General features: G+C 40.1%; 1 protein-coding gene across 1 annotated transcript in view; it reads left to right on the top strand.

The window, feature by feature from the left end:
- RELN (reelin) overlaps positions 1 to 24,086 on the top strand; it is a 593,433-nt gene that overhangs the window by 505,735 nt on the left and 63,612 nt on the right. The window contains exons 42-46 of the mRNA XM_055420724.2: positions 1,222 to 1,442; positions 4,090 to 4,237; positions 6,476 to 6,734; positions 7,585 to 7,834; positions 12,004 to 12,172. Of these exons, the coding sequence (XP_055276699.2) occupies positions 1,222 to 1,442; positions 4,090 to 4,237; positions 6,476 to 6,734; positions 7,585 to 7,834; positions 12,004 to 12,172 (1,047 nt within the window). The remainder of the gene's footprint in view (positions 1 to 1,221; positions 1,443 to 4,089; positions 4,238 to 6,475; positions 6,735 to 7,584; positions 7,835 to 12,003; positions 12,173 to 24,086) is intronic.

The raw sequence follows: 24,086 nt of genomic DNA, 5'->3' as shown, positions 1-24,086 counted from the left end.
TCTTGGAACTTGATGGAGGTGATGGCAAGCTAAAAATGTGGATGTACTAAACACCACCAAATTGTACACTTTAAGTAATTATTACTTTTATATTATGAGAATTTTAAGTTCATTTAAAAAACACTAGTTAACAAAGCATGCATGCTACGTTGCTTCAGTTGTGTCCAACCCTTTGCCAGCCCATGGACAGTAGCCTGCCAGGGTCCTCTGTCCATGGAATTCTCCAGACAAGAATTCTGGAGTGGGTTGCCACTCCCTTCTCCAGGGGATCTTCCTGACCTGGGATCAAACCCAGGTCTCCTGCATTGTAGGCCAATTCTTTACCATCTAAGCCACCAGGAAGGCCTATACAGAGCTTGTGTGTGTGTTAGTCACTCAGACATTTCCGACTCTTTGTGACCCCATGGACTGTAGCTCACCAGGCTCCTCTGTCCATAGGATCCTCCAGGCAAGAAATGGAGTGGGTTGCCATGCCCTTCTCCACGGAATTGTCCTGACCCAGGGATCGAACCCAGGTCTCTGGCATTCTAAGAAGATTCTTTACCATTTGATCTGGGAAGCCCCATAGATAATGTTTAATGGAGAATGCCTCACCAAGAAATTCAGTGTTGAAAAAGATAGACAGCAAAAGAGACACAGATGTATAGAACAGTCTTTGGGACTCTGTGGGAGAGGGTGAGGGTGGGATGATTTGGGAGAATGGCATTGAAACGTGTATGTTGTCATATATGAAACGAATCACCAATTCAGGATCGATGCATGTTACAGGATGCTCGGGGCTGGTGTGCGGGGATGACCCAGAGGGAGAATAGGGGGAGGAGGGAGGGGGGAGGGGGGTTCGGGAGGGGGAGCTCATGTGCACCCGGGGTGGATTCGTGTCAATGTGTGGCAAAATCAACCAATATAGTATTGTAAAATAATTAGCCTCCAATAAAAAATAAATTTAAAAAAAAAGAAGAAAAAAAAAAAAGAAAAAGATAGGAACTCAGGTGGAGTTTTGACAGTGACACTATTGGGAAAGGCTTGTAGAAAGCAGGAAGTTTTTTGGCAACATCCTAGAAATTGAGGAATGTCATTTGTGGTCTTGAAATATTGAACCTTGTTTTCTACTTGAGTGTGGTGCAGAGGTGGTAACTGCCCACTGCTCACTGATCAGATGTGCTTACTTTGAAGATATTGTTCTGTTGATTAGCTTTTGAAAGACTTGTACCTCTTTTCCAGATCTGTGCGTTTCAGATGGTACCAAGGTTTTTATTCTGCTGGCTCACAGCCAGTGACGTGGGCCATTGATAATGTCTATATTGGTCCACAATGTGAAGAGATGTGTAACGGACACGGGAGTTGTATCAATGGAACCAAGTGTATATGTGATCCTGGTTATTCAGGTCCAACCTGTAAAATAAGCACCAAAAATCCTGATTTTCTCAAGGACGATTTTGAAGGTAATCTTTTCTTATGAAACCTATATAGCTTTGTGAAAGAATTTACACATTAAGCACAGTTTGTGTGTGCTGTCACTTCAGTCATGTCTGATTCTTTGTGACCCTATGGACTGTAGCCCACCAGTCTTCTCTGTTCATGGGATGCTCCAGGCAAGAATACTGGAGTGGGTAGCCGTTCCCTTCTCCAAGGGATCTTCCAGCTCAGGGATTGAACCTGGGTCTCCCGCATTGCAGGCAGATTCTGTACCATCTGAGCCACCAGGGAAGCCTTGCTTTTTTTGTCTGTTTTTAACTTATTTAAAGCCTTGGTTTTAAATGTGCTCCTCAGGATTTCATCCTTGACCATATTGTCTTCTCACGTGGTACAGTCTGCCTTTCAGGCTTTCCTGGTAGTTCAGACAGTAAAGAATCTGCCTGTAATGCAGAACACTCGGGTTTGATCCCTGGGTCCAGAAGATCCCCTGGAGAAGGAAATGGCAACCCACTCCAGTATTCTTGCCTGGAGAATCCCATAGGCAGAGGAGCCTAGAGGGCTACAGTCTATGGGGTCACAAAGAGTTGGACATGACTGAGCAATTAACACACATACACACACAATTTGTAATATAAAAGTAATCGTTAGTGAAAGTCACTCAGTCCTGTCCAACTCCTTGCAACCCCATGGACTATACAGTCCATGGAATTCTCCAGGCCAGAATACTGGAGTGGGTATCCTATCTCTTCTCCAGTGGATCTTCCCGACTCGGGAATCAAACCAGGGTCTCCTGCCTTGCAGGCAGATTCTTTACCAGCTGAGCTACTAAGTTTTACCCTAATATTTCATTATTTTTCATTACATTTGGAACCACCCGTGCCTTTGTTTAGTTCTGAACTTCATAGAATTCCATTTTTGAAACAAAATCAGTAAGAGTGAACAAGACCAAAATTAAGAAAAAGTGAGGCTATTTTCGTCCCATTTTCTATCATATGTAATTTCTAATCAATGATAATTTTGGAAAATGTCTATATAGAGAGTTAATCTTGGATGACAACGTAGAAAAATGTGTACTATAATGATTGAAATTATTCACAATTGTATATGCATTGGATATGCACTCCGATAAAATTGGGAAAACGTTCTCATGAGAGAAAGTCTTAAATGCGATAGCTCTCTGTGTTAGAATGGTGGTGGTGGTTTAGTCACTAAGTCATGTCCAGCTCTTTGCAACCCTATGGACTGGAGCCCGCCAGGCTCCTCTGTCCGTGGGATTCCCCAAGCAAGAATACTGGAGTGGGTTGCCATTTCCTTCCCCAGGGGATCTGCCCACCCCAGGGATCAAACCCACATCTTCTACATTGTAGACAGATTCTTTACCACTGAACCATCAGGGAAGTCCCTATCTAGGTTAGAAAAATGGGATTGATTTTTTTTCTTTTTCCCAAGTTTCTGCGAATGTTTTGCAATGTATCTATGGCTTCAAAGTATACTTCAAAGTTGCTGCTGCTACTGCTGCTGCTGTCGCTTCAGTCGTGTCCGACTCTGTGCGACCCCATAGACGGCAGCCCACCAGGCTCCGCCATCCCTGGGATTCTCCAGGCAAGAACACTGGAGTGGGTTGCCATTTCCTTTTCCAATGCATGAAAATGAAAAGTGAAAGTGAAGTCGCTCAGTCGTGTCCAACTAGTAGTGACCCCATGGACTGCAGCCTACCAGGCTCCTCTGCCCATGGGATTTTCTAGGCAAGAGTACTGGAGTGGCTTGCCATTGCCTTCTCCATCAAAGTTAGGTTTAGGTACATCAATACAATGAAATAATATTTAGTTATAAAAAGGAATGAAATACTGATACATACTGCAGTATAGATGAATCTTGAAAGCATTTTGCTAAGTAGAAGAAGTCAAACACATGTCATATTTTTATGAAGCACACAAAACAGGCAAATCTGTAGAGACAGAAAGAAGATTAATGGTTGCCAGGGGGGTGGGTGAGGGGAAAATGGAGATCATCTGCTTACTGGGTACAAGATTTCCTTTATGGGTAATGAAAATTCTGGAGCTAGCTAGCAGTGATGGTTGCACAGCATTATGAATGTACTAAATGCCATTGAATCATTCATTTTTAAATGGTTAAATGGCAAAATTAATGTATTATGCCTTTTACCACAATTGAAAAAGGTGAATAACTGAAGAGATTGGTGAGTTGGTTTCAAAAGACATTATTTAATAGGAAATATTAAATTACACTGAAATTTCTCACATTAAAACTGTAGCTTTTAAAATACTGTATAACACTGGCCTGATAATGTCCTCTCAGTAGCAAGGACACAGTAAAGAAGTCAGTGGAAACCCTTCTTTAATTCTGGACTGACATACTCTGACCAGCCAATGTCTGTTTTTGCAGAGTATAATGGAGGGAGAAGTTTGGCTGGACCAAAGATACTAAGGAAAGGTCCCCTTCCTTTATCATGTGGACCCTTAAATTATACAGCCAATGTTAAACAATTCAAACAAGCTAAAATGTTGAAAAGACCTCTTATCCCCCAAATCTGTGACTTCAATATTTGTGACTTCATATTTTAAAACTACACAAAGCATTTGGCATATTCTTTTTAAAAATATATGGCTATATTTGGGGTCATAGGTAAACCACATTTTCCATTCTTTTCAGGTCAGCTAGAATCTGATAGATTCTTATTAATGAGTGGTGGAAAGCCATCTCGGAAGTGTGGAATCCTTTCCAGTGGAAACAACCTCTTTTTCAATGAAGATGGCTTACGCATGTTGATGACACGAGATCTGGATTTATCACATGCTAGGTAATCATTTTTAAATGCTGTTGAAGAGCTACCTTGTAATGTAAAGTAGCAGAATGTAATCAAGGCAAAAAGAAGCAGAGATCTCAAGGACATGGCCTCCCATTGGAAATGCTATGCTTCTGGCTTGTCAAAGACTCCATTAAGACACAGTTTACACAATTTTCATTCTAAAACTTACAGAGATCATGCAATAACTGGATCAGAAATGAAATGGAGCTAAATAGAAAGAGGCTAATACCTGGTCTTCTACTAGGTGGTGACCAGGAAATGACAATGTTTACCTTGCTTTAACTTTAAGAACATAATCTTCTTTATCCACCTTCTACAGAATACTTTTCATTAGCACCTGGTCTATGTAGAAATTATTTACCATGCTCAGGAGAAAACTTAATTGAAATTCAATGTGCTCACAGATTATTCACCATTAATTTTATATCCATTAATAATTTAAGAACATCTAAAGTGTAGGCTTGTTGTTTATAAGCATTTCTTTCCAATGATTTTCTCATACATTCGAGTCACTCATTTTCTAAATTAAGCACAGTCACTCAGAAGCAAACATTTTAAACTGGCTCCGAGGATTATGTCTTGTCAAGATGTGTATCCCATGATCATTTGATGAGCCAAAAACTTAGCCAGGAAAAGAAAAAATACAGTTTAAAATGTATAAAATGGAACCCTGACCTATTTTTGCAAGTGAATAAAGAAATCATGTTCTACCTTTTGAAATATTTCAGAGTATCTTAAAATATATTTTAACATATCCTCCTCTTTCTCTTAAGTTGTTTCATTTATTGAATTATAGTTTGATCATGCTTCATATAAAATATAATTTTATCTATAAGAATAATTTTACAGTTACAGAAAACAAGATTTTATTTATCTCCATCCTATTTTAATGCATATGGTTTAATTTGCTGTTCTTTATCTAAGAATTATCACTGGCAACTGAATTCTCTAATTTAGAAATTATTAGGCTTTTCTAAATAATTCTTACATGGTTTATCTATAACTAAATTAATATAAACATTTTCCCAATACAAGTAGATAATATACTGAAAGTGTTTCTCTGTAAACAATTATTGTTTTTATAGATAAAAACTTTACAAGACAGTAACCATGTATTTTTTTCATTAATCCAGTGTTAAAAACGCCACTATTTATCTCATCTCAGTAGCATGCTGTGTAGGATTTGCATATATTGACCTCAAAATGCTCCATGTAAAATCCCAGTTTTCTCAGAGTTATAAAGTAAATGAATGTCCTGATAGTGGATATGGGGGAGGGGAGGAACCCATGAAGAATGCATGATTTTATATATGGAACTGATAATGTTTATTTTATACCCCAATATATTTCATATGTTTGACATGCATTCATAATTGGGTATGTGTATTGGGTTACATAGGAAATGTATTTTGCATTACCAGCTAGCACAGCAGCCAGACCAGGAACCAACAGCTCTCCTGCCAAAGATAACATGTGAGCTGGTTTTCATTGGCAGCCCAGCTGCCACTCTGTCCACCTCCCTGCCAGTGGAGAAGGCTGCCACTGGCTGACCGCCACATCTTTTGATGGCCAGTATCATCCATCCCAGATGCAGCAAGAGTCAGAGGCTGGCACTGTCCACCATCCACACCACCCCACACTCATGCTTCCCTGCTCCTGGCACCAAAACACAGAAAGAGGCTCAAGCTTTAACACACCTCTTCCAAAAAATGTCTGGCCTTACACAAAGAGGTGCTAAAACTGGTGAATTTAAAAGTGTCTCACAAAACCAATAATACGAGATCTGAAAAGCTACTGGTAAAAGATGAGAATGGATGATTTTGTAGATAAATGACATAAACTACATTAATTGCATTGTTTCAGTTTCAGATACTAAAGACAAGGATACAGATTTATCTTAGATAGATAGCAATACACACTCCCAAACTTGGACAACCTTTGAACTGCTCCCATCTTCTTATAAGAATAGCCAGAGGGCACGATAAATGCTCAATTCCTTCAACATTCCCTTGTTGGTGGATGGGAGGGTGGAGGGATACCAAATATCCATATGGGTACAGAGTAGCCTTTTTCAGACTTCACATTTTACTAACTCCCTTTCACATTTAAAAGGGAAGTCAACCTTTGGAACAGTTACTTTGAATGTTCATTCAATCATCGTATTCATTAAAACTGTGAGTTCCCCTATTACCCTGTGCACTTGTCTACAGCAAATTTTACTTGTATCAGATTTGTGCAGTTCTTCATGAGACTGGGATGTGGTAAAGGTGTTCCAGATCCCAGGAGCCAACCTGTGCTTCTACAGTATTCTCTCAATGGTGGCCTCTCGTGGAGTCTTCTTCAAGAATTCCTTTTCAGCAACTCCAGCAATGTGGGCAGATACATCGCCCTGGAGATACCTCTGAAAGCCCGTTCTGCTTCTACTCGCCTCCGCTGGTGGCAACCATCTGAAAATGGGCACTTCTACAGTCCCTGGGTTATCGATCAGGTCGGTCCCTTCAAGATTAACTATTATAATTTTGTCATTTACGCTGAATGTGGCTTTAGATAGCAGTTAGGCCAACCCCTCGCTCAGTAGAGGAGGTCCAGGACCCACAAGTTGGGTGACTTACCCAGGGGCATGCTGCTAGATTAGATATGGCATTTAGCTTCCTTTCATTCTCTAGTTCCTCAAATGCCTGAGCCTATAAAAATGAATGACACAACAGAAGGCCCAGGTCCTGCTCATAGAGGATTCTGCCATATGGTTTAGAGGAACTTTATTAAGCGTGATTCAAGGCTATAATTCTCTGAAAAGAAAAATGTGCAAATTAGCATTTGTGCCACATACAGTAGTTCCCAAATCCTCTTTCCTAACCTTTGAAGGAAAAAAATAAATAAATCTCCCTAACATCCTAAAGGATCTTCATACACAATAAAATGCATATCCAATAGAACTCAAATAACCCGTTGACAAACAGTAGAATCCCTGCAAAGAATTGGAACTGAAATGCCTTAGGGTACAACTGTCCTTAAATAGAAATTTTACTTGGAAAAAATCACATATGACCAAATTTTGCGTTCCCAGCTTGGGTGCATGTAGTTTCCAAAGGCACAATTTGGCCCATGAAGGCTGTGAATGGTTTTGTCAGTCTTTCAATTTGTTTCTGTAGCTTCTTGCCAGATGGGCAAGCAGACCACATAAACAGGAGCATTCTGAAAGGCCCCCTAACATTATGCTTGCTGAATAATGCCAGTTCTGAGCAATCTGACAGATAAAAACAAAACAAAAAAAGGACTGAACTTTTTCATGTCTCAAAACCAAATTGAAAAGTTGTTCTTTAAAAAATATATTTCAGATCCTCATTGGAGGAAATATTTCTGGCAATACAGTTTTGGAGGATGATTTCACAACTCTGGATAGTAGGAAGTGGCTGCTTCACCCTGGAGGCACCAAGATGCCTGTGTGCGGCTCTACAGGTGATGCCCTTGTCTTCATTGAAAAGGCCAGCACCCGTTATGTGGTCACCACGGACATTGCTGTGAATGAAGATTCCTTTCTACAGATAGACTTTGCTGCCTCCTGCTCGGTCACAGATTCTTGTTATGGTGAGTGTTACCTTTCCAGGTGGAGGAACAAACATGTATAAATGGGCATTCATGGCTGCCACAGTCAAAGGACTGAACTATACCTCCGAGAAGTCTGGAAGTAAAACACAAGTGCACTTTCAGTCAAACCACAACTGCATTCTTAATAATGTTGTGGGTAATTTGAGTTTTATAGGCTTATTTTTTAAAGCCTCAGAATGTAAACTTATTTTAAGTATATGTTCATGAAGACTTCTTTTATATATGTGATACCCAAAGATTTGTATCATTTTGTAACTCCAGATTTTTTTGATTTATTTTTTAATTGAAGGATAAATGTTTTACAGAATTGCGTTGGTTTCTGCCAAGCATCAACATGAATCAGTATACATATGTCCCTCCCTCTTGAACCTCCCTGACACCTCCCTCCACATCCCACCTCTCTAGGTTGTTATAGAGCACCAGTTTGAGTTCTCTGAGTCATATAGCAGATTCCCATTGGCTGTCTATTTTACATATGGTAATGTAAGTTTCCTTGTTACTGTCTCCTCCTGGTGGCTCCAACAGTAAACAATCTACCTGCAGTTCAGGAGACCCGGGTTCGATCCCTGGGTCAGGAAGATCTCCTGGAGAAGGGAACGGCAACCCACTCCAGTATTCTTGCCTGGAGAATTTCATGGGCAGAGGAGCCTGGAGGGCTACCATAGTCCTTGGAGTCACTAGGAGTTGTACAGGATTGAGCGACTAACTCTTTCTACATTTTCTCTCCATACAGCCCAACCTCTCCTTCCTAAATCCAGATTTTTTAGGTATCATATTTACAGAATAAAAGAGTCTTATCACATAAGGAGTGTCAGAGTCAGCAATAGGATTTACACACACAGGGTTTTACATGTGTTTTAATTCATAGGGCTTTAGATAAGTCCAGTTAATTCCATTCTCCCAGGAGTCATGAAATTTTGTTACTATTTTGCCTAATACTTTCTGCCATTGTGGATCATAGTATAGTCTAAACCACCCTGACTGTGACTAGTTTTCATCTTCTAGGTTGTGCACCTACACACATACCTTACACACACACATACACACACACGGACCTATCTTAGGAGCAATAAATGCTGCCATCATTGCATAATCGGACACTTTACTGGAATTTGAAGATCCATCAAGATTCTGGGGACTTTCTAGTCTTTCACCACCCTGTATCACTGTTCTTCCAAGAGATCTAAACTAGAATGTTCACAAGGGCCTTGTTCTATTTTAGATTCTTGGGGGCTAAAATCTGGAGAAATTTGTTACTTCCAAGGTCCTGCAAAATCCAGATTTTTCATATTTCCATTAGGCTGAACTTAATGGACAGATCTTAGGGAAAAGCTCAGAAGTGCTCTTTCTACCTTGGACTCAATCAATCAGCATAAACTAGTCAGTAGAGGTGGAACTTGAGAAAGTAGAAGGTATATAGCCTGTCTTCACGAAGTGCAGTCTAGTTGAGGGGATGCTTCAGAAAGTCAAAGTCCAATAAATGACTAAATCAAGTGCTTGATGGAGCGGTACTAATGCAAAACTGTAATGAGAGTTCAGCCAAGGGAGAGATAACCAATGGATGGCCAATCCCAGAAGTTTGGGAAGTTTCACAAAGAAGCTAAGTCTCAAGTGAGCATTGATAGTTGGAGTGAATTTGAAGGGTGAGTGAGGAAGAAGAAGATACCCCAAGCTGGTCTGATAGCATAATGTGGGAGTTCTCCTGGTCCATGGGAATACTATGAGCAGACCAGCCTGAATAGACAATATTTTCATCTAATTTTCATTTTGAAAATACAAAGGGACTTTTGGGTCCTAGACACCCACCCACTGTCCATAGAAACAATCATGAGAAACCAAAGAGGGAAATTATGGCATGGCCAGCCAGACTGCAGCAGAATCAGGACTGAGACGCTCTGCCCGTGTGAGCCCGGTCACGTGTGTTTTCTGCTATAGAGTAGGGCAACTTCTTGAGAAAGATTGAACTGAAAAAAAAATAAAAGAGGAAAGTGGCTAATCTTTGTTGGCAACAAATTAAGAAGGGCATTAAAAGGCAAGCATAGGAATTTGTGCTTGACAAAGTCATGAATAAGAGGGCATGAGTGCAGGGGAGTAGTAGTATGGTGGATTTCAAGGAGATTAGCCCAGGAACCAATGGAGGTGGGTTAAGAAGAATCCTGCAAAGCAGTGTCGGTGGCTATCTCTGTAGGAGGTGATGAAAACTTGCACTACTTGCCATGAACACAAATAGAAGAGATAAAACTAGTATGAGACACTGAAGACCAAAAGGAAAGCAGGCTGCTGCTAAGTCACTTCAGTCGTGTCCGACTCTGTGTGACCCCATAGACGGAAGCCCACCAGGCTCCCCCGTCCCTGGGATTCTCCAGGCAAGAACACTGGAGTGGGTTGCCATTTCCTTCTCCAATGTGTGAAAGTGAAGTCTTTCAGTCATGTTCGACCCTTAGCGACCCCACGGACTGCAGCCTACCAGGCTCCTCCATCCATGGGATTTTCTAGGCAAGAGTACTGGAGTGGGTTGCCATTGCCTTCTCCAGAAAGCAGCAGCAGCAGAAGACCTCAAAACCAGGTGACATATTGAACATAAAGGGTAAAGAAGAAAGAAGTAAACTTTCTGAAATGATTTCTAAATTTTAAACCCAGAAAACTAATGCAGGATCATTGTCACCGAGAGAATTTGGTAGTTAAGAAGAGATGTTTACCTATTGCTGATTCATGTGTGTCATGTGTGACAGAAACTAACACAATATTGTAAAGCAATTATCCTCCAACTTCAAATAAAGAAGAGATGTTTATTTATGAGAGAAAACTAGTTTTTATTTATTTTGGTGAAAATAGTTTGAGGTAGAGATACCCTTTAATGTCTAGGGCTTATAATGTAGAAAACAGGAACTTTGTACTGTCCGTCACACTATGCCAGCATCCAGCACAATGCCAGGCTGAACAAATTTGCTGAATGAATAAAACCAACTTTGAGATGCAAAATTGGGATATTTGGGCACAGAAATAATAGCTGAAGCCCAAGGAGGGTATGTGTAGAATAGAAGGCCAGAGATGAAGTCTGGAAAGTTGCCCGTAGCTGGGCTAGTTAGCAGAGAAGTCAGAGGGAAATAAGCAGGAGATTCAGAATAATGTCTTGCAAAAGAAAGGGACATTTCAAGAATCAGGGAGCCATCAATAATGTCCAGTGCTGAAGGGAGGACAGAAACAATGAATAGTGAGACAGGCCATTGTGTTTAACTAAAAAGGCCACCAGGAGCCTTAGAGCAGTGAGTGGTACCACGCTGGCTGCACAGGAAAGTGCCCCCAGGGAACTTTAAAGCTCCCAACATCTTGGCTTGCCCCGCAAGTGTGAAATCCCAATCTCTGCAGATGGGACTCTGACATTGGTACTTTCTAAACGTACCCAGGTGATTTCATTGTGCAACCAAGACTAAGAATCATGGTCTTAGAGAAGGCAATTTCAATAGGGAGGTGTGGTCTGAAGTAGTTTATAATGTCTTAAGAAGGGTCTAGAGAGAGAAATATAAAACATAGCATATAGGTTGAATGTTTTGGAGGAAGAGAAAGGAAAAAAAAGAAATCTCTTTCCATTGACCCACAGCCTGATTTCCCATTTGGGCATGAATTTCATGACTTTCAGCTACTTCTTTTACTTCTATGATTTCCCAGTATATTCCATAAAATATATTCCATATTCCTTACAAAGCAAGGCTATGTAAGAGTATAAAAGAGATTTTTCAATTTCTTAGGAGTTTCTCCTAATCAAGAGAAAATTTGGCACAAGTTGGTCGGGATCCCTATAGAATGGTTAAATTTTGAGAAGTATGCTCAATTTTTTTTTAAATATTTAAAAAGGAACCATTATAACATACAGCTGCTGTGTTCTATATTTGTATGTAGACCTTTAAATAAACAGACAAAATATACTATAGTTATTGTAAAATGTAAGTGATATCTAATTTATATATTTGTATAACATATGTCCTATAACTGTTAGATTCAATAATAAACATATCATTTTTAACTGTTACTATGATTGCTTTAACTGTATATAAAACAATAAATTAAAACATATGAAAACATAAGTAATCATGGTTCCTGGATCTTCAGATATGTATTTCTAACCAGAATAATGCCTTCTGTTTCAGCTATTGAGTTGGAATACTCGATAGATCTTGGATTGTCCTGGCATCCATTGATAAGGGACTGTTTGCCTACCAATGTTGAATGCAGTCACTATCACCTGCAGCGCATCCTGGTGTCAGATACTTTCAACAAGTGGACCAGAATCACTGTGCCTCTCCCGCCTTACACCAGGTATGAATGTTCCTGCATGTAGTGAACCCAAATGCAATATAATTTTCATGTCCAATTTCAGCACAGCAAGATTAACTGTTATGTGAGATTTTGTTATGTGTTGATGATATTGCCATGCATGAATTTATTAAAGTGCTGTAAATAAGTAAAAAAGAAATCAGTTTTTATGGTGACATTGTTCTGTGTTTTCCCCAAATCCAGGTCTTTACTGACTTTTATCTCTAGTATATTTTTAAAATGGTATATGAAAGAAAACAGTGACCAGATCAGTAAGCTTCTCTAATTTATTATGCCAAGAACAAGTTCATCATGCCAAGAACAAGTCTTAATGGATTTAAATGGAGTCTATTTTCTGTCAGTTAGACTACTGTAAATATAGCAGTGAGTGGATCATATTAAATGGATGTAGGACATAAATGTCTACTAAAATTACTGTTTACTTTTGAAATTTTGTTGTGAGCAGTACCTTGAGAATTATCACCTGGAGCATTCTATTATGTGAAAAACAATTGTGAATGCTTCTTCCTTGTGTCTTTAAGAAATGACAGTATCTCATGAAACTGAGTGGTAGATGCTGGTATAAAAGTTGTCTAAATTATCTGAACATTCCCTTTCATGTTGAAGAAAAGCGGAGAATTCACCTTGCCTGGTGGGATAGTGTTACATGCCTCTCTCTCTTTTCACCATCTAAGTAGAAAGATAATCAGTTGCTGCCTTTAAGAAAGAAGCAAAGCAACCAATGCGGTCCATGGAATAGGAGTTATAGTTTGGGCTCATTATCATTCTTTCCCTTCCACAAATGAAGAAAGAATAAATCTTTCTAGCAAATGATCGTAAAATTCAGCCATTCGTCTGGGGCGTAAGTTTTCCTGGGATTTTCATAAATGGGATGGTTTCGGTTACTAACAGCCCAGGGCTCCTCTACAATTGCTGGCTCAGGAGTACAAGACTATATTAACTGTCAGCAGACTTGCCAAGTTTAAATGAGATACGTGAGATTTAGTTGCTCATTAAAGGTATTGCCATGCATGAATTATTAAGGCAATCTTAATAAGTAAAATAGAAAAAAAAAACTCCATTAAGGCAGTAGTCTTTTAAGTCATTATGAATTCTGTGAATTATTACCCAGCTACTTGGTAGCATTTTGCAGATAAATGACATTCTAAGATAAACTGCAGCTCATCATTATACCCTTGAGTCTTTTATGTAAAAGTGATTAATCCTCATCTTTTAATCTATCTTTTGTCTCTTGTACATACTCATAACATTTTTGACCCTTTCAAATGATATTTGAAAAATCTGATGAGCAGCCATTTCATCTTGTTATCATATTGAAAATATGCAGTTTGTTTATTTTATTTCCCTCCACGTTCATGTTGTACAATGGTCTTAAAGGCAACACTGGTTTATAATAAGACCCTCTAGGTAATTTAGAAAGAAATGTGCAGGGATGGAACCCAAGCCAGACCCCCTTCTAGTCATGCTCTGCACTATGCCACAGATCAATTAGAACAAGAGCCAGATTCAGAACACTTTGTCTCAAGCTTGTCAGTGTACTTTATCGGCTCTTACATACAGTTGCTTTTTAAATATGGTACTTATTTTGAGTTGAACTGCCTCAATAGCTGCCAAATACTGGGAATTCAATGTTTATGTTGCCCCTCAGGACAGAATTGAGGATTTTAGTTTGTAGTTCTTCATTATAAACAGACATGATGCTGACGACTTAAAGTCACGTGCTTAAGTGGGGATTAAGAGTGACTGACAATGTGCCAGCTGTAGGTTTGCTCACTCACTTATCGTGTGACCACAAATCTAGTATACCATTATTGTTGGCACAGTGGTAGAAAGAGTCAGCTGAGGTTGGGTGTCCACAAATTGACATCAAACCATTAGCCAAACTGAAATGACTGGTAGTTATCAGTAGTGATTATTCATTCATTAAGTCAATCATTAAGCATGTATTTTTTTTTATTGGAGGCTAATTATTTTACAATATTATATTGGTTGGTTTTGCCATACACTGACATGAATCCACCCCGGGTGTACATGAGTTCCCCTTCCTGAACCCCCCTCCCATCTCCCTCCTCCCTTTATCCTCCCTCTGGGTCATCCCCGCACACCAGCCCTGAGCATTCTGTAACATGCATCGACCCTGAACTGGTGATTCGTTTCACATATGACAACATACATGTTTCAATGCCATTCTCCCAAATCATCCCACCCTCACCCTCTCCCACAGAGTCCCAAAGACTGTTCTATACATCTGTGTCTCTTTTGCTGTCTCGTACCCAGGGTTATCATTTGCATCTTTCTAAATTCCATATATATGCGTTAGTATATTGTATTGGTGTTTTTCTTTCTGACTTACTTCACTCTGTATAATAGGCTCCAGTTTCATCCACCTCATTAGAACTGGTTCAAATGCATTCTTTTTAATGGCTGAGTAATACTCCACTGTGTATGTGTACCAAAGCTTTCTTATCCATTCGTCTGCACATGGACATCGAGGTTGCTTCCATGTCCTGGCTATTATAAACAGTATTGCAATGAACATTGGAGTACATGTGTCTCTTTCAATTCTGGTTTCCTAGGTGTATATGCCCAGGAGTGCGATTGCTGGATCATATGGCAGTTCTATTTCCAGTTTTTTGAGGAATCTCCACACTGTTCTCCATAGTGGCTGTACTAGTTTGCATTCCCACCACACCCTCTCCAGCATTTATTGCATGTAGACTTTTGGATAGCAGCCATTCTGACTGGTGTGAAATGGTATCTCATTGTGGTTTTGATTTGCATTTCTCTGATTATGAGGGATGTTGAACATTTTTTCATGTGTTTGTTAGCCATCTTTATGTCTTCTTTGGAGAAATGTCTGTTTAGTTCTTAGGCCCATTTTTTGATTGGGTCATTTATTTTTCTAGAATTGAGCTGCAGGAGTTGCTTGTATATTTTGGAGATGAATCCTTTATCAGTTGCTTCATTTGCTATTATTTTCTCCCATTCTGAAGGCTGTCTTTTCACCTTATTTATAGTTTCCTTTGCTGTGCAGAAGCTTTTGATTTTAATTAGGTCCCATTTGTTTATTTTTGCTTTTATTTCCAATATTCTGGGAGGTGGGTCTTGGAGGATCCTGCTGTGATTTATGTCGGAGAGTGTTTTGCCTACGTTCTCCTCTAGGAGTTTTATATTTTCTGGTCTTACGTTTAGCTCTCTAATCCATTTTGAGTTTATTTTGATGTATGGTGTTAGGAAGTGTTCTAGTTTCATTCTTTTACAAGTGGCTGACCAGTTTTCCCAGCACCACTTGTTAAAGAGACTGTCTTTTCTCCATTTTATATTCTTGCCTCCTTTGTCAAAGATAAGGTGTCCATAGGTGCGTGGATTTATCTCTGGGCTTTCTATTTTGTTCCATTGATCTATATTTCTGTCTTTATGCCAGTACCATACTGTCTTGATGACTGTGGCTTTGTAGTAGAGCCTGAAGTCCGGCAGGTTAATTCCCCCAGTTCCATTATTCTTCCTCAAGATTGCTTTGACTGTTCGAGGGTTTTTGTATTTCCATACAAATTGTGAGATTATTTGTTCTAGTTCTGTGAAAAATATTGTTGGTAGCTTGATAGGGATTGCATTGAATGTATAAATTACTTTGGGTAGTATACTCATTTTCACAATATTTATTCTTCCAGTCCACGAACACGATATATTTCTCCATCTATTAGTGTCCTCTTTGATTACTTTCACTAGTGTTTTATAGTTTTCTATGTACAAGTCTTTTGTTTCCTTAGGTAGATAAATTCCTAAGTATTTAGTTCTTTTCGTTGCAACAGTGAATGGAATAGTTTCCTTAATTTCTCTTTCTATTTTCTCATTATTAGTGTATAGGAATGCAAGGGATTTCTGTGTGTTGATTTTATATCCTGAAACTTTACTGTATTCATTGATTAGCTCTAGTAGTTTTCTGGTAGAGTCTTTAGGGTTTTCTGTGTAGAGGATCATGTCATCAGTGAATAGTGAAAGTTTTACTTCTTCTTTTCCAATTTGGATTCCTTTTATGTCTTTTTCTGCTCTGATTGCTATAGCCAAAACTTCCAGAACGATGTTGAATAGTAGTGGTGAGAGTGGGCACCCTTGTCTTGTTCCTGACTTTAGGGGAAATGCTTTCAGTTTTTCACCATTGAGGATAATGTTTGCTGTGGGTTTGTCATATATAGCTTTTATTATGTTGAGATATGTCCCTTCTATTCCCACTTTCTGGAGGGTTTTTATCATAAATGGATGTTGAATTTTGTCGAAGGCTTTCTTTGCATCTATGAGATAATCCTATGATTTTTATTTTTCAGTTTGTTAATGTGGTGTATTATATTGATTGATTTGTGGATATTGAAGAATCCTTGCATTCCTGGGATAAAGCCCACTTGGTCATGATGTATGATCTTCTTAATATGTTGTTGGATTCTGATTGATAGAATTTTGTTAAGGATTTTTACACCTATGTTCATCAGTGGTATTGGCCTGTAGTTTTCTTTTTTTGTGGGATCTTTACCAGGTTTTGGGATTAGGGTGATGGTGGCCTCATAGAATGAGTTTGGAAGTTTCCCTTCCTCAGCAATTTTCTGGAAGAGTTTGAGTAGAATAGGTGTTAGCTCTTCTCTAAATTTTTGGTAGAATTCAACTGTGAAGCTGTCTGGACCTGGGCTTTTGTTTGCTGGAAGATTTCTGATTACATCCTCTAGTTCCGTGCTTGTGATGGGTCTGTTCAGATTTTCTATTTCTTCCTGGTTCAGTTTTGGAAAGTTGTGCTTTTCTAGGAATTTATCCATTTCTTCCAGGTTATTCATTTTATTGCCATATAATTGCTGATAGTATTCTCTAATAATCCTTTGTATTTCTGTGTTGTCAGTTGCGATCTCTTCACTTTCATTTCTAATTTTATTGATTTGGTTCTTCTCCCTTTGTTTCTTGATGAGTCTGGCTAGTGGTTTGTCAATTTTATTTACCTTCTCAAAGAACCAGCTTTTGGCTTTGTTGATTTTTGCTATGGTCTCTTTTGTTTCTTTTGCATTTATCTCTGCCCTAATTTTTACGATTTCTTTCCTTCTACTGACCCTGGGGTTCTTCATTTCTTCCTTTTCTAGCTGCTTTAGATGTAGAGTTAGGTTATTTAGTTGACTTTTTTCTTGTTTCTTGAGGTGTGCCTGTATTGCTATGAACTTCCCCCTTAGCACTGCTTTTACAGTGTCCCAGAGGTTTTGGGTTGTTGTGTTTTCATTTTCATTCATTTCTATGCATATTTTGATTTCTCTTTTGATTTCTTCTATGATTTGTTCATTATTCAGCAGTGTGTTACAGTTCAGCCTCCATATGTTGGCATTTTTAATGGTTTTTCTCCCGTAGTTGAGATCTAATCTTACTGCATTGTGGTCAGAAAAGATGCTTGGAATGATTTCAATTTTTTTGAATTTACCAAGGCTAGATTTATAGCCCAGGATGTGATCTATCCTGGAAAAGGTTCCGTGTACGCTTGAGAAAAAGGTGAAATTCATTGTTTTGGGATGAAATGTCCTATAGAGATCTATTAGGTCTAACTGGTCTATTGTATCATTTAAAGTTTGTGTTTCCTTGTTAATTTTCTGTTTAGTTGATCTATCCATAGATGTAAGTGGGGTATTAAAATCTCCCACTATTATTGCATTATTGTTAATTTCCCCTTTCATACTTGTTAGTAATTGTCTTACATATTGCGGTGCTCCTATGTTGGGTGCATAAATATTTATAATTTTTATATCTTCTTCTTGGAATGATCCTTTGATCATTATGTAGTTTCCTTCTTTGTCTCTTTTCACAGCCTTTGTCTTAAAGTCTATTTTATCTGATATGAGTATTGCTACTCCTGCTTTCTTTTGGTCTCTATTTGCATGGAATATCTTTTTCCAGCCCTTCACTTTCAGTCTGTAAGTGTCCCTCGTTTTGAGGTGGGTCTCTTGTAGGCAATATATATGGGGGTCTTGTTTTTGTATCCATTCAGCCAGCCTTTGTCTTTTGGTTGGGACATTCAACCCATTTATGTTTAAGGTAATTATTGATAAGTATGATTCCGTAGCCATTTTCTTTATTGCTTTGGGTTCGAGTTTATACACCTTTTCTGTGTTTCCTAGAGAAGATCCTTTAGCATTTGTTGGAGAGCTGGTTTGGTGATGCTGAATTCTCTCAGCTTTTGCTTGTCTGTAAAGCTTTTGATTTCTCCTTCATATTTGAATGAGATCCTTGCTGGGTACAGTAATCTGGGCTATAGGTTATTTTCTTTCATCACTTTAAGTATGTCTTGCCATTCCCTCCTGGCCTGAAGAGTTTATGTTGAAAGATCAGCTGTTATCCTTATGGGAATACCCTTGTGTGTTATTTGCTGCTTTTCCCTTGCTGCTTTTAATATTTGTTCTTTGTGTTTGATCTTTGTTAATTTGATTAATATGTGTCTTGGAGTATTTCGCCTTGGGATTATCCTGTTGGGGACTCTCTGGGTTTCTTGGACTTGGGTGATTGTTTCTTTCCCCATTTTAGGGAAGTTTTCAACTATTATCTCCTCAAGTATTCTCTCATGGTCTTTCTTTTTGTCTTCTTCTTCTGGGACTCCTATGATTCGAATGTTGGAGCATTTAACATTGTCCCAGAGGTCTCTGATATTGTCCTCATTTCTTTTAATTCGTTTTTCTTTTTTCCTCTCTGTTTCATTTATTTCTACAATTCTATCTTCTAGCTCGCTTATCTTGTCTTCTGCCTCTGTTATTCTACTGTTTGTTCCCTCCAGAGTGTTTCTGATCTCATCTATTGCATTATTCATTGTATATTGACTCTTTTTTATTTCCTCTAAGTCCTTATTAAACCTTTCTTCCATCTTCTCAATCCTTTTCTCCAGGTTATTTATCTGTAATTCCATTTTGCTTTCAAGATTTTGAATCATTTTCACCACCAAAATTCGAAATTCTTTATCAGGTAGATTCCCTATATCTTCCTCTTTTGTTTGTGTTGGTGGGCATTTAACTTGTTCCTTTACTTGTTGGGTATTTCTCTGCCTCTTCATCTTGCTTATATTGCTTTGCTTGGGGTGGCCTTTCCCTCTTCTGGCCGTTTGTGGAGTTCTCATTATGTAGTTTCCTCGCTGTGTGTGGGGTTGGACGGGTGACTTGTCAAGGTTCCCTGATTAGGGAATCTTGTGTCGGTGTTCTGGTGGGTGGAGCTGAATTTCTTCTCTCTGGAGTGCAATGAATTGTCCAGTAATGAGTTATGAGATGTCAGTGGGTTTGGAGTGACTTTGGGCAGCCTGTATATTGAAGCTCAGGGCTATTTTCCTGTGTTGCTGGAGAATTTGCATGGTATGTCTTGCTCTGGAACTTGTTGACCCTTGGGTGGTGCTTGGTTTTAGTGTAGGTATGGAGACGTTTGATGTGCTCCTATCGATTAGTGTTGCCTGGAGTCAGGAGTTCTCTTGTGTTCTCAGGATTCGGGCTTAAGCCTCTTGCCTCTGGTTTTTGTTCTTATTCTTGGAGTAGCCTCTAGACTACTCTATCTGTCATTTCCAAGGTGGTTCCCTCTGTTTTAGTTTCTGTTTGCTGGTCTCTTCAGTGTCTAATTTCCACCCTGATATTTGGGGGCGGGTGGACACTTTTTAAGGCTCACTTGTTCAGTCCTGTTCTGGGAAGGGAGGAACACTGCAGACAAATATCTCTGGCGTCTGTGGGGAGTGCTCGCAGCGTCTCGGCCACACTGGGTTTGCCCCCGCTCACAGCGCGTGTGCTGTCCCAGTCCACTGCACAGGCTCTAGGTTGCTCTGCCAGGAACTGTCTGAGGCTGGCGCTGGGTTGTATGCACTACCCAGGTCTGAGCAGCTCAAGTTCAGGTTCTCGGGTACTCCACAAAGGCGCAGACTTGGCTGTGCCTGCGTTTTGTGCCTTCCCCTGTCCGAGCAGCTCAGGTGACCAGGTGTTTGGCGAGCGCAGTCGCTACGACTTATCACCTCCCTAGTCCCTGCCACTCGGTTTTCTGGGTGTACAACAGGCGCACCTTCTCAGGCGGATATCGACCGGCCCAAGCCCAAGAAGTCTTGATTAGCAACAAGCCTGCCTGCAGTTTGTATCGGATGCCTTTCTGGGGCCACGGTTGCCCCCTCTGGCTCTGGCTGCCCTCCCTGCCTGTCTTGGCGGGGGGGATAGGGGATGAACCGACCGCAGCCGGCTCACTCTGCTCAGTCCTTTGTTCTGTGAGCGGGGCTGGAGGAGTCTTAGGTTAGAGCTTTCCGCCTTTTCGTGGGGAAGCTATCCCAGTCTGCTTTGCTATCCCCAGTTCTCTCAGATTGTTCTCGCGGCATTCAAGCCCAGTCCTCTCTCTAAGCAGTTTAGCCGGCTCCTCCCTACCCAGCCCCCGCTTGCTAATGGTGTATGCAGGCGTCTGCGCTGCTTCTCCGCTGGGAGTTACCGTTTGGAGGGTAATCTGTGGGTTTTAATTATTTCTTTCTTTTTCCTCCCGGTTATGTGGCCCTCTGAGCTTCCAAGGCTCACCACAGATTCGCCAGTGAGAGTGCTTCCTGGTGTTTGGAAACTTCTCTCTTTTTAAAGCCTCCCTTCCCGGGACGGAGCTCCGTCCTTACTTCTTTTGCGTCTCTTTTTATTTTTTATGTTTTTTCCTACCTCCTTTCAAAGACAATGGACTGCTTTTCTGGGTGCCTGATGTCCTCTGCCAGCATTCAGAAGTTGTTTTGTGGACTTTACTCCACGTTCAAATGTTCTTTTGATGAATTTGTGGGGGAGAGAGTGGTCTCGCCGTCCTATTCCTCCGCCATCTTGTTCCTTCTCCCCTAAGCATGTATTTTTAAAGTACTTAATCGTGAGCTAGATCTGTGTGAGGGGCTGAACTTAGCCCTGCATCAAGGAACTTTTAGTCCAGTGGGGGAAAGAAACCAATGGTAATCAGAGAGGTAAATACGAAGTTCAACTCATCAGTGATGGAGGAGCCTTGCATGGTGCTAAGAAATTATACATTATAGAGAGGTTTGTCTTGATAAAGAAGGTCAAGGAACACTTTCTTGAGAAAATTATAATTGCATTAAGAATAAAGGAAGGATAAGTGTAAAATAGGAGAAGAGTAAAGAGAAGTGTGGCCTAGCATGCTGCTGTTCATGGGGTTGCAAAGAGTTGGACAAGACTGAGGAACTGAACTGAACTGAACTGAAAGAGAAGTGTTCCAGGTAAGGAAAACAGCCAGTAGTGGGGAAAAGCAGGCATATTTGAGATGCTTAAAGAATGAATCAGACACCAAGAGAGAAAGTGGGGTGAGATGTAAGATGATGTCAGATCATGAAGAGAATTGTTGGTTGTACTGAAGTTTTAGGGGTTTGTTATATGAATGCTGGAAGCCTGATAAAGTGCTTTGGGATTTTGGAGACATAATCAGATTTGCATTTCAGTTCAGTTCAGTCGCTCAGTCGTGTCCGACTCTTTGCGACCCCATGAATCACAGCACGCCAGGCCTCCCTGTCCATCACCAACTCCCAGAGTTCACTCAAACTCATGTTCATCGAGTTGGTGATGCCATTCAGCCATCTCATTCTGCGTCGTCCCCTTCTCCTCCTGCCCCCAATCCCTCCCAGCATCAGAGTCTTTTCCAGTGAGTAAACTCTTCGCATGAGGTGGCCAAAGTATTGGAGCTTCAGCTTTAGCATCAGTCCTTCCAATGAACACCCAGGATTGATCTCCTTTAGAATGGACTGGTTGGATCTCCTTGCAGTCCAAGGGACTCTCAAGAGTCTTCTCCAACACCACAGTTAAAAAGCATCAAATCTTCAGCAATCAGCTTTCTTCACAGTCCAACTCTCACATCATACATGACCACTGGAAAAACCATAGCCTTGACTAGATGGACCTTGGTTGGCAAAGTAATGCCTCTGCTTTTTAATATGCTATCTAGGTTGGTCATAACTTTCCTTCCAAGGAGTAAGCATCTTTTAATTTCAGGGCTGCAATCAGCATCCGCAGTGATTTTGGAGCCCCAAGAAACAAAGTCTGACACTGTTTCCACTGTTTTTCCATCTATTTCCCATGAAGTGATGGGACCAGATGCCATGATCTTTGTTTTCTGAATGTTGAGCTTCAAGCCAACATTTTCACTCTCTTTCACTTTCATCAAGAGGCTTTTGAGTTGCTCTTCACTTTCTGCCATAAGGGTGGTGTCATCTGCATATCTGAAGTTATTGATATTTTTCCCAGAAATCTTGATTCCAGCTTGTGCTTCTTCCAGCCCAGCGTTCCTCATGATGTACTCTGCACATAAGTTAAATAAGCAGGGTGACAATATATAACCTTGATGTACTCCTTTTCCTATTTGGAACCAGTCTGTTGTTCCTTGTCCGATTCTGACTTTTGCTTCCTGACCTGCATACAGGTTTCTCAAGAGGCAGGTCAGGTGGTCTGGTATTCCCATCTCTTTCAGAACTTTCCAGTTTGTTGTGATCCACACAGTCAAAGGCTTTGGCATAGTCAATGAAGCAGAAATAGATGTTTTTCTGGAATTGTCTTGCTTTTTCGATGATCCAGTGGATGTTGGTAATTTGATCTCTGGTTCCTCTGCCTTTTCTAAAACCAGCTTGAACATCTGGAAGTTCACGGTTCACATATTGCTGAAGCCTGGCTTGGAGAATTTTGAGCATGACTTTACTAGTGTGTGAGATGAGTACAATTGTGCGGTAGTTTGAGCATTCTTTGGCATTGCCTTTCTTTGGGATTGGAATGAAGACTGACCCTTTCCAGTCCTGTGGCCACTGCTGAGTTTTCCAAATTTGCTGGCATATTGAGTGCATCACTTTCATAGCATCATCTTTCAGGATTTGAAACAGCTCAATTGGAATTCCATCACCTCCACTAGCTTTGTTCGTAGTGATGCTTTCTAAGGCCCACTTGACTTCACATTCCAAGATGTCTGGCTCTAGGTCAGTGATCACACCATCGTGATTATCTTGGTCGTGAAGATCTTTTTTGTACAGTTCTTCTGTGTATTCTTGCCACCTCTTCTTAATATCTTCTGCTTCTGTTAGGTCCATACCATGTCTGTCTTTTATCGAGCCCATCTTTGCATGAAATGTTCCCTTGGTATCTCTAATTTTCTTGAAGAGATAAATTTTCTTGTTTTTCCTATTCTGTTGTTTTCCTCTATTTCTTTGTATTGATCGCTGAGGAAGGCTTTCTTATCTCTCCTTGCTATTCTTTGGAACTCTGCATTCAGATGCTTATATCTTTCCTTTTTTCCTTTGCTTTTCACTTCTCTTTTCACAGCTATTTGTAAGGCCTCCTCAGACAGCCATTTTGCTTTTTGCATTTCTTTTCCATGGGGATGGTCTTGGTCCCTGTCTGCTGTACAATGTCACAAACCTCCGTCCAGAGTTCATCAGGCACTCTATCTATCAAATCTAGTCCCTTAAATCTGTTTCTCACTTCCACTGTATAATCATAAGGGATTTGATTTAGGTCATATCTGAATGGTCTAGTGGTTTTCCCTACTTTCTTCAATTTAAGTCTGAATTTGGCAATAAGGAATTCATGATCTGAGCCACAGTCAGCTCCTGGTCTTGTTTTTGCTAACTGTATAGAACTTCTCCATATTTGGCTGCAAAGAATATAATCAATCTGATTTTGATGTTGACCATCTGGTGATGTCCATGTGTAGAGTCTTCTCTTGTGTTGTTGGAAGAGGGTGTTTGCTATGACCAGTGCATTCTCTTGGCAAAACTCTATTAGGCTTTGCCCTGCTTCATTCTGAACTCCAAGGCCAAATTTGCCTGTTACTCCAGGTGTTTCTTGACTTCCTACTTTTGCATTCCAGTCCCCTATAATGAAAAGGACATCTTTTTTGTGTGTTAGCTCTAAAA

Source organism: Moschus berezovskii, chromosome 3 (assembly GCF_049115385.1).
Source record: "Moschus berezovskii isolate FMDL1 chromosome 3, NW_MosBer_1.0, whole genome shotgun sequence".
NCBI classification, from domain to species: Eukaryota; Metazoa; Chordata; class Mammalia; order Artiodactyla; family Moschidae; genus Moschus; species Moschus berezovskii.
Note: the sequence above shows the minus strand (reverse complement) of the source record. Positions and strands in the feature narration are given on the sequence as shown.